The 13,254-nt window shown below is 37.6% G+C and overlaps 1 protein-coding gene across 2 annotated transcripts in view; it reads left to right on the top strand.

The window, feature by feature from the left end:
• LOC128246860 (RUN and FYVE domain-containing protein 2-like) overlaps window positions 1-11,240 on the top strand; it is a 55,420-nt gene extending 44,180 nt beyond the window's left edge. For both annotated transcript variants that reach the window (XM_052965356.1, XM_052965365.1), the window contains exons 13-16: window positions 3,254-3,374; window positions 9,595-9,698; window positions 10,471-10,597; window positions 10,839-11,240. In XM_052965356.1, the coding sequence (XP_052821316.1) occupies window positions 3,254-3,374; window positions 9,595-9,698; window positions 10,471-10,597; window positions 10,839-10,982 (496 nt within the window). In that variant the 3' untranslated portion in view covers window positions 10,983-11,240. The remainder of the gene's footprint in view (window positions 1-3,253; window positions 3,375-9,594; window positions 9,699-10,470; window positions 10,598-10,838) is intronic.
• Window positions 11,241-13,254: the final 2,014 nt, after the last annotated feature.

Consider the following 13,254-nt stretch of genomic DNA (forward strand, 5'->3'; position numbering starts at 1 on the left):
CTGGTGGTGAGGAAGGACAGTACGACTATATAGGATAGCTGGTGGTGAGGAAGGACAGTAAGACTATATAGGACATTTGTTGGTGAGGAAATACAGTAAGACTATATAGGACATCTGGTGGTGAGGAAAGACAGTACGACTATATAGGACATCTGGTGGTGAGGAAGGACAGTAAGACTATATAGGACATCTGGTGGTGAGGATGGACAGTAAGACTATATAGGATATCTGGTGGTGAGGAAAGACAGTAAGACTATATAGGACATCTGGTGGTGAGGAAGGACAGTAAGACTGTATAGGACATCTGGTGGTGAGGAAGGACAGTAAGACTGAATAGGACATCTGGTGGTGAGGAAGGACAGTAAGACTGAATAGGACATCTGGTGGTGAGGAAGGACAGTAAGACTATATAGGACATCTGGTGGTGAGGAAGGACAGTAAGACTATATAGGACATCTGGTGGTGAGGAAAGACAGTAAGACTATAAAGGACATCTGGTGGTGAGGAAGGACAGTAAGACTATATAGGACATCTGGTGGTGAGGAAGGACAGTACGACTATATAGGATAGCTGGTGGTGAGGAAGGACAGTAAGACTATATAGGACATTTGTTGGTGAGGAAATACAGTAAGACTATATAGGACATCTGGTGGTGAGGAAAGACAGTACGACTATATAGGATAGCTGGTGGTGAGGAAGGACAGTAAGACTATATAGGACATTTGGTGGTGAGGAAAGACAGTAAGACTATATAGGACATCTGGTGGTGAGGAAAGACAGTAAGACTATATAGGACATCTGGTGGTGAGGAAGGACAGTAAGACTGTATAGGACATCTGGTGGTGAGGAAAGACAGTACGACTATATAGGACATCTGGTGGTGAGGAAGGACAGTAAGTTTATATAGGACATCTGATGGTAAGTTAGGACAGTACGACTATATAGAACATCTGGTGGTGAGGTAGGACAGTAAGACTATATAGGACATCTGGTGGTGAGGAAGGACAGTACGACTATATAGGATATCTGGTGGTGAGGAAGGACAGCACGACTACATAGGATAGCTGGTGGTGAGGAAGGACAGTAAGACTGAATAGGACATCTGGTGGTGAGGAAGGACAGTAAGACTGTATAGGACATCTGGTGGTGAGGAAGGACAGTAAGACTGAATAGGACATCTGGTGGTGAGGAAGGACAGTAAGACTGAATAGGACATCTGGTGGTGAGGAAGGACAGTAAGACTATATAGGACATCTGGTGGTGAGTAAAGACAGTAAGACTGTATAGGACATCTGGTGGTGAGGAAAGACAGTAAGACTATATAGTGGTGGTGAGGAAAGACAGTAAGACTGTATAGGACATCTGGTGGTGAGGAAAGACAGTAAGACTATATAGTGGTGGTGAGGAAGGACAGTAAGACTATATAGGATATCTGGGGATACCGAAGGACAGTAAGACTATATAGGATATCTGGGGATACCGAAGGACAGTAAGACTATATAGGATTGGTGGGTTTGTTCTTTGAAATAATTGTGGTAAAGTAAAATATTTTGTCAAGGTTTTCCAATCCCAGTGTTGAAGGGCAGTATTCAGAATAGTCGTTCAGTGGGCACAATTAATGGTGATATATCATATTCTCACTTACCAGTTTACATGATAGTGTTGATGTGTGAGTTTGGTCGACGCCTTATGGTATGTTCTATGGTATGTGCGAATGTGTTATACTTGGGAGGAAAATTGTCATTCGTAATTCTATAAGGCGTCTAGTTATTATCTGGTTGTTAAATGGCTATTATTTCAATGTGTTTATTTAACGGAAATTGCAGTAAGTGTTTTAACTAGGGATGGCAACGAGTACTCGATCAAGCGTCCGAGTACTCGAGTACCAAATCACTACTCGAGTACTCGGAAAAAAATCAAAAAAATCTATAAAAATCACAAAATACATGATTTACAGACGAAGTAACAGATCTGGTTAGTTACCAAGAGGAATATTTACGGTCCCTCTAATCCCCACTGTGTACACAGATTGACCTTAATAAGTTAGTTGTAAGTTGCAAACTGTCAACAAAGGGCCCCAATTTCCAATTAGCACTGATGTCAATTAGCGAAGTTTTAATAGCGGAACTTTCACCTACACAATTCTATTGTATACCAATTAGAGACCTTTCACCAAACAATGGGCGCTTACAAGCAAACGAGTAGCAACCGTTACGAGCATTGATTTCTTAATGGGCGTATTTTAACTATTTTTGCAATGATTATCACAATTGAATGGTTGATATCTTAAATCAAGAATTATGAATATTAATGAGGTAAACAACAATAGTACTGTTCATTATTTTTATGTATGCTATAATTTTCGATCATTGTAATTCTGATTGAGTGCATACTTATATATAAAATCATTAAAGTGAAACGAAAACGACAAAATTAAAACCATGAAACAGCATTTGTTTTCCTTTTATATTTTCTGTTAAAATACATAATGAAAGTCTTATTTAAAGATGAAAATGACCAATAATAAGACCAACGCACAATATACGTCATGAATGATACATGTATACACGATCTAGTCTTTCCCAAAAAACTAATTCATTTTATCCGAGTGATTGAGTATCCGAGTAATTGAGTACCCGAGTACTCGATCGAAAGATTGTCCGAGTACTCGAGTACCAATTTTACTACTCGTTGCCATCCCTAGTTTTAACTGTACAATAGGTGTATATGCTTCCCGATGGCAGATGGTAAGTTGCCCCTTTGTCCGCCCGTCCCTAAGTCTGTCCGGTACACCCTGCTTCGGAAAATAATTTTAAAACTACTCCTGATATTTCATTGAAACTGGAGACAAAGAATAAGGGCAATGTACAAATTCAGTGCACAAGAACTATACCGTAATCCTACCTTGAGTCACTGCTGAATTATCACCCCTTTTCACTTTCAATATTCATTAGCGCGGAAGGTGCTTGTCCGAACCATTAATAAAAAAGTATTGCAAATATAAAATGCAAGTTGGAATACAGACATTAAGATGTATAGCAATTACAGGAAGTGCAATGCGGAAGAGCTAAAATATTTAAACTTGACTCAATACATGCTTTACATGTAGGCCTTCTATGATTCTTAAACACCCAATGCCCGGCATAACGCAATATCTGCCAAATGTTTGATTTTTTTTCAGTATTTACAATTCGGTTTTGTTTTATTCCACATATTGTAACTAAGGTGTGATATTCTCTCAAATGATTGGCAGAACAGCATTGGAGACCGACCTGAGGATTGAACGAGAGTGGCGCGGAAATCTGCAGAAAAATCTCGATACAGAGAAGGCCAAATATACAGCGCAACAGAAGGAGCTTCAGCAGCTCCGGCAGGTGGGAGTAATGAGTTGATTGGCAGATGAATACTGTTATATATGTATAAGGAATTCATAAAAGAACCTTTACAGCTTTTTCGACTTAACGAGCTTTCATGCCCTACGCTATTATCTACAGTGGGGCTTGTGTCACTTTCAAATGGAATATAAACTAATAATTAAAAGAAATCTATAGAGACATACCTTACAACCTGAAAATTAACGATGAATGCGTTCAAATGCACAAGGTCAAAACCATAAAGACATAAATCGAGGGACACAGAACGTACAAAACAACACAGACATACAACATACACAACACAGACATACAACATACACAACACAGACATACAACATACACAACACAGACATACAACATACACAACACAGACATACAACACACAACACAGACATACAACATACACAACACATACATACAACATACAACACAGACATACAACATACACAACACAGACATACAACATACACAACACAGACATACAACATGCACAACACAGATATACAACACACAACACAGACATACAACATACACAACACAGACATACAACATACACAACACAGACATACAACATACACAACACCACATATTTATTTACAACATACGAGACGACACAGACATACCACATAAATAACAACACAGACATACAACATACACAACACCACATATATACAACATACGATGCATCACAGACATACCACATACAAAACACCACAGACATATCACATACAAAACACCACAGACATACCACATACAAAACACCACTGACATATCACAACCAAACCGACACAGATATACCACATACAAAACGACACTTACATACCAAATATGAAACAATACAGACATACACCATACGAAACAACACAGACATACTACATACAAAACACACACACACACACATATCACATACAAAACAACACACACATACCAAATAACATACACATACCACATTCAAAACAACAAAGACATACTACATGCGCAACACCACAGACATACCACATACATAACAACACAGACATAAAACATACAAAACAGAACAGACGAACAACATACGAAACAACACAGACATACCACATTCAAAACAACACAGACGTACCACATACTAAACAACACGGATATAACACATACGAAACAACACGGACATACCACATACAAAACTAATCAGACATACAACATTCGAAACAGTACAGACATACCACAAAGAAATTAACATAGAAATACCACATACAAAACAACACGGATATACCACATACCAATCAACACAGACATAATACAAACAAAACAACACAGACATACAACATACTAAACAACACAGACATACCACATACGAAGCAACACAGACATACCACATACAAAACAACACAGACGTACAACACACAAAACAGAACAGACAAACCACATACGAATCAATACAGATATGCCACATACAAAACAACAAAGAAACGAAACAAAACGTATATACCAAATACGAAAAGACAGATACACCATATACTAAACAACACAGACATACAACATACGAAACGACACAGATAGACCATATACATAACAACACAGACATGCACTATACTAAACAACAAGGAAACTCAACATACGAAACAACACAGACATACCACATACGAAACATCACATCTTTATACCACACACGAAGCAACACAGACATGCCACATTCGAAACAACACAGACATGCCGTAAACGAAACAATACTGATATGTCGTAAACGAAACAACACAGACATACCACAAACGAAACAACACACACATACCTCATACGAAACAACACTGACATACCTCATACGAAATAACACATCTTTATACCACATACAAAACATCACATCTTTATACCACATACAAAGCAACACAGACATGCCACATTCGAAACAACACAGACATGCCGTAAACGAAACAATACTGATATGTCGTAAACGAAACAACACAGACATACCACAAACGAAACAACACACACATACCTCATACGAAACAACACTGACATACCTCATACGAAATAACACATCTTTATACCACATACAAAACATCACATCTTTATACCACATACAAAGCAACACAGACATGCCACATTCGAAACAACACAGGCATGGCGTAAACGAAACAATACTGACATGCCACATATGAAACAAAGTAGACGTACCACAAACGAAACAACACAGACATGCCACATATGAAACAACACAGACATACCACATACGAAACAAAGAGGACGTACCAAAAACGAAACAACACAGACATGCCACATATGAAACAACAAAGACATACCACATACGAAACAAAGTAGACGTACCACAAACGAAACAACACAGGCATACCACATACGAAACAACATAGACGTACCACATACGAAACAACACAGACATACTACATACACATGTATGTAAAACACAGACGTATTTCATTCAAAACAACACGGACATACCACATACGAAACAACACAGACATACCACATGCGAAACAAAACTGACAAACAACATACAGAACAACACAGACATACCACATACGAAACAACACAGACATACCACATGCGAAACAAAACTGACAAACAACATACAAAACAACACAGCTATACCACATACGAAACACCACAGACATACCACATGCGAAACAAAACTGACAAACAACATACAAAACAACACAGCTATACCACATACAAAACAACACAGACATACCACATACGAAACAACACAGACATACCACATGCGAAACAACACAGACACACAACATACAGAACAACACAGATATACCACATACGAAACACCACAGACATACCACATACGAAACAAAACTGACAAACAACATACAAAACAACACAGCTATACCACATACGAAACACCACAGACATACCACATGCGAAACAAAACTGACAAACAGCATACAAAACAACACAGCTATACCACATACGAAACACCACAGACATACCACATGCGAAACAGCACTGACACACATCATACAAAACAACACAGCTATACCACATACGAAACACCACAGACATACCACATGCGAAACAGCACTGACACACAACATACAAAGCAACACAGACATACCACATGCGAAACAGCACTGACACACAACATACAAAGCAACACAGACATACCACATACGAAACAGCACTGACACACAACATACAAAACAACACAGACATACCACATACGAAACAACACAGACATACCACATACGAAACAGCACTGACACATAACATACAAAGCAACACAGACATACCACATACGAAACAACACAGACACACAACATACAAAACAACACAGACATACCACATACGAAACAACACAGACATACCACATACGAAACAGCACTGACACACAACATACAAAACAACACAGACATACCACATACGAAACAACACAGACATACCACATACGAAACAACACAGACATACCACATGCGAAACAGCACTGACACACAACATACAAAACAACACAGACATAACACATACGAAACAACAGAGACATACCACATACGAAACAACACAGACATATCACATGCGAAACAACACTGACACACAACATACAGAACAACACAGACATACCACATACGAAACACCACCGCCATACCACATACGAAACAACACAGACACACAACATACAGAACAACACAAACATACCTCATACGAAACAACACTGACATACCACATACGAAACAACACAGACATACCACATACGAAACAACACAGACATACCACATGCGAAACAGCACTGACATACCGCATACAAAACAACACAGACATACCACATGCGAAACAGCACTGACACACAACATACAAAACAACACAGACATACCACATACGAAACACCACCGACATACCACATGCGAAACAGCACTGACACACAACATACAGAACAACACAGCTATACCACATACGAAACACCACCGACATACCACATGCGAAACAGCACTGACACACAACATACAAAACAACACAGACATACCACATGCGAAACAACACTGACACACAACATACAGAACAACACAGACATACCACATACGAAACAACACAGACATACCACATACGAAACAGCACTGACACACAACATACAAAACAACACAGACATACCACATGCGAAACAGCACTGACACACAACATGCAAAACAACACAGACATACCACATGCGAAACAACACTGACACACAACATACAAAACAACACAGACATACCACATACGAAACAACACAGACATACCACATACGAAACAACACAGACATACCACATACGAAACACCACCGACATACCACATGCGAAACAGCACTGACACACAACATACAAAACAACACAGACATACCACATACAAAACAACACAGACATACCACATACGAAACAACACAGACATACCACATACGGAACAACACAGACATACCACAAACGAAACAACAAAGACATACCTCATGCGAAACAACACTGACACACAACATACAAAACAACACAGACATACCACATACGAAACAACACAGACATACCACATACAAAACACCACAGACACACCACATACGAAACAACACAGACATACTTCATACGAAACAACACAGACATACCACATACGAAACATCACAGACACACCACATACGAAACAACACAGACATACCTCATACGAAACAACACAGACATACCACAAACGAAACAACACATACATACCTCATACGAAACAACACAGACATACCACATACGAAACACCACAGACACACCACATACGAAACAACACAGACATACCACATACGAAACACCACCGACATACCACATGCGAAACAGCACTGACACACAACATACAAAACAACACAGACATACCACATACAAAACAACACAGACATACCACATACGAAACAACACAGACATACCACATACGGAACAACACAGACATACCACAAACGAAACAACACAGACATACCACATGCGAAACAACACTGACACACAACATACAAAACAACACAGACATACCACATACGAAACAACACAGACATACCACAAACGAAACAACACATACATACCTCATACGAAACAACACAGACATACCACATACGAAACACCACAGACACACCACATACGAAACAACACAGACATACCACATACGAAACACCACCGACATACCACATGCGAAACAGCACTGACACACAACATACAAAACAACACAGACATACCACATACAAAACAACACAGACATACCACATACGAAACAACACAGACATACCACATACGGAACAACACAGACATACCACAAACGAAACAACACAGACATACCACATGCGAAACAACACTGACACACAACATACAAAACAACACAGACATACCACATACGAAACAACACAGACATACCACATACGAAACACCACAGATACACCACATACGAAACAACACAGACATACCACATACAAAACAACACAGACATACCACATACGAAACAACACTGACATACCACATACGAAACAACACAGACATACCACATACGAAACAACACTGACATACCACATGCGAAACAACACAGACATACCACATGCGAAACAAAACTGACATACCACATACAAAACAGCACGGACATGCCACATACGAAACAACACCGACATGCCATATACAAAACAACACATACATACCACATACGAAACAACACTGACATACCACATACAAAACAACACAGACATACCACATACGAAACAACACTGACATACCACATACAAAACAACACAGACATACCACATACGAAACAACACTGACATACCACATACCAATCAACACAGACATACCACATGCAAAGCAGCACGGACATGCCACATACAAATAAAGATTTACTGCATGCAAAATCACAGGTATATCACACATGCATCGAAATATATTCATAACAGTATGTTGGAGTTTCAAATCAAACCTTTGCGAGCATTTCGTATGCGTGTTTCCTGTGCTCGAAACAATCCCGAATTTACTCACAACTTATACCGTCTGAAACGCTATTTTTTCACTGTGCGTATACATTGGTACAGTATCATCTGACAGATTGAACAATCAAAATATTTTCATGCATAATAAAATGATTGTATAATTACTGAAGAGACTTCGTTAACAAAAATAGAATTTGCGCCGTTTATAAGAACGTACTATTGATTAAATATATGCATGTTGACGCCCTGATTGTTATATATCTAGAACACGTATTGACCATAAATAGCACGGAAAATACCAATTACTTTGAAAGTTGTTTTGATTTCACTGGGTAGGTTGAGCAAGCCCACGAGACACTTCAAAGGGAATACAGGCAGTTACAGCGCACGTGTGAAGAACAGGAAAAGACTCTGGCCGAACTTGGCTCACATCTTAGCGAGTAAGATTAAGCATCACTTGGACTATGTGCACGTGTGTTGCAGTGTTCAGCTACTATCAAGTGAGGTGGCTACTCAGAAGCGCGTTCGCAATGAACGTCATATTGGTTACGATTTCCCTGTTCGAGGTCATACTCAAATAGAGCAGACAATAGAAATAATGTATCAATATATTGTTGCGACATTTTTGTCAAAATAGTTCATTGCTGCACTAGAGTAGGCGTATGCGACGTCATTGCAAAGGCAATTGTTAACGACGTTTTAAATGTCAACCTTTGCTTTCCACAAGCGTTAAATGCAGATATCAGATTTATCTTCTTAACTTTAGGTGAAAAAATTAAAAATAAACAAAATAAAATTATATATATATATATATAGCAGATAGAGCAAAATGTTAACATAAAGATTAAACGTATTTTCGTTCGCTCGTGCAGTACGCTCTAGACTGTAAATTTCCCGAGAAGCGCTTGTTCTATACGAACGGAAAGTACATGTTATACATATTGTAAATGAGATTAACCAGAAACGTATAAAATACCTAAAGAGTGATTGATGCTGTGCATTGTATTTAATTACTGTAGATTAAAATTCACTCGCTTCAAGAAATCTGTATATGCACATACTCATTTGAGTCGAAATTGACATCCCGGTTACAGTACGATTGGCCCTATTTGATTAAATAAAACATAATTGATTGAAGCAAAGCAGTTAAACGCTATAACATATTTAATATAATTAAACATTTTAAGCCTTTACAATAAAACTAATCTGCAGGTCTAAGCTTCGAGTGGAAGATTTGCGCGAGCTACAGCAGGTGAACAAGGAGGCCACATGGGCTAGCGACAAGGAGGTGACCAACTGTAAACAATGTGAAAAGGCCTTCTCTGTAGCCAGGAGAAAGGTGTGTATCCATACCCACATATAAGTGATTCACAATCATGGTTTTATATCTTTAACCAAGAAACGGGTTTAAGATTAAAACAAAACATACATTCTCACGCCTCCCCGTCCTGTTAAGTGTCATTTTAATCTAAGATTGCTTTCATTGAAATAGAATGATTAGTTTTGCTATCATCTGATTTTTAAATTCGAAACTATTATTGGGTATTTACAACAACGCTTAAATCTTGTACATTTTTCAGCACCACTGCCGTAACTGTGGAGAGATATTCTGCGCGGAGTGTTCTGACAATAAAATGCCTCACCCTTCCTCATCCAAACCGGTGCGAGTTTGTGATTCCTGTCATGAAATACTTCTTCAGAGATACTCAGCTGGTGGGAACTAGTGCAATACTTATATATGATATACATTACCTGTATACATAAGTGCTTTTAAGTCGTTCATCCAAGCCCGGTTTAAGTTTTGTTGCCTTCACAGTCTGTATAATAAATAATACAGTCTTCACGCTGTGCAAGAAGCTAATATAAGGGTTTGGAATTTATAAAGGACCAATAACTTCTCTTATTAAAGCAGTATCATTTACTGTCCATTTCTAATGTATTGATTATGTATAAAAATCATGTAATAAAATATTTTAATTCAACACGATATCTTTTAAATTAAATATATGATTGAAACAATCGCAGGTAGGCAGTAACGGTCAAAGCTGGTGAAAACATTTGATTTAATTAATATACATAATTAAAGTATCCATGCCATTGTTTACCCCTTCTCCGATAAGAATGTATACTTACTATGTTTCCATGTCATCCTTCGTACCATGGCAGACTGTAGCGTTCATATTTTTCCTGCGTCGTCGTCCTTAGCGTCATATCCGCATAATCATTTCTTATTTACTTTACTAAACTTGGTCGCAATATAAATTTGTAACCACAAAGTCAACGTTGAGAATTGACCCTGCCTACAAATCAACATTAAGTTTTGATCCAAAAATCGTTGAAAAGTGATCAGTCGTTAAATTTTGATCACATTTCAGTCTTGGTGACATTTAAAAGTATTTGACTTGTTAAAAAACTTTATAAAATCAACTTAGGATGTTGCGTTCATGGAAAATATTCGCAATTACCGAAGGGCCGTTTATTTAAGGAATGGTAGTTGTGGAATGGTAACGCACAGTTAAAGGAAGTGCGTTGTAAAAGAACATTAACTCTGTCTTCTATAATTCATTGACCCTTGTTAGTTTTTCTTCTCAGCAATATAACGTCACAATTACTCAATTCATTTTCTTTAGTTGGACATGATAAATAAAACTGAAGTGAACGGTAACTGTTGCCAGGTCTAAAAAGAGAGGAAAATACTAGTTTTAGGTTTGGCGGTTTTATCTCGCACCACGGCGGAAGTTACTTTTCATACACAATTTTACAACAAAAACACACATACTATAATAGAATAGTTTGTTCCATTAGCACCTAAATAATGGTAACCTGAAGACTAGTTAATTCGAAACAATCTTAAAAATTGACAACCTGAAGACTAGTTAATTCGAAACAATCTCAAAAATTGACTAGACAAACTCAAATTAATTTGGAAGTGTTGTATCGCTTTACTTTAAATTGTATATAGTAATAACAATATACTGTATGGTCCTTACGGGCTTCCATAGAATTTCTAAAAGACACATATATGGCACATAAGAAACATATATGGCACTTTCTGTTTACGTTTTAAGATATCAAAGTAACACATCATTACATAAAGACAATGTAATAAAGATTAATAACCAAAATTGAATATTCCACATTCTACAAAAATGTACAACTTGACAACTACAATTTTGAGAACTCAACTTCATACAAACACTAATTAAACAAACAATTCCCTCATTAAACCAATCATGGGTGACCATTCTTAACTGAAAATAATGTACCCGTATACAGGTCGCGGAAATATATGACACAGTAAAACAAGCGATCAGAGATTCAATATTTGGTAATGTAATTCTAAATCAATATATCGCATGAACCAAAGAAACAACACACTCTTGATTTAACTAATAATTGGGCCACAACTTACCTAAAAAGAGAGGAAAAGACTAGTTTTAGGTTTAGCGATTTATCTCGCACCACGGCGGAAGTTACTTTACATACAAAATTACAGCGTACCTAAATAATGGAACGGTAACAATTTAAAAATTGATACCCCCTTTACTACTATTACAGAGTTATTGCCCTTTGTTTCATTTCATTGTCTGCATCAATAGTCGAAAACTATTGGATTTAATGCAATTTAATGAATATGTATGCACTAGCCAATTCTAAAATGTAGCTTCATCACATAGTTGATCAAATTCACGAGAAGATGACACTAGGAAATTTACGAAGGACTGGAAACCCCAAGATAATTACCAGTAGTTCTCCCACATCAACCGCAATACACTGTACTGTGATGTCCGTGTTGAACAAAAAGTTAGTAAAAGTAAAAATAATCAATAGGATCTGTCACGAGTCCTCATATAATGCAGTGTTATTCAACGAAAATTTGTTAAGTTTGCGAGCCTTACTTATATAATAAATCATTATGAAGGAAACGAAATTATTTTTTTTCTGAGCAAATGCTTTTTACACGAAAATAGAAAGAGTCTTTAGCTTTTTTTATTC

This window comes from Mya arenaria, chromosome 2, assembly GCF_026914265.1.
Source record: "Mya arenaria isolate MELC-2E11 chromosome 2, ASM2691426v1".
Classification (NCBI taxonomy): domain Eukaryota; kingdom Metazoa; phylum Mollusca; class Bivalvia; order Myida; family Myidae; genus Mya; species Mya arenaria.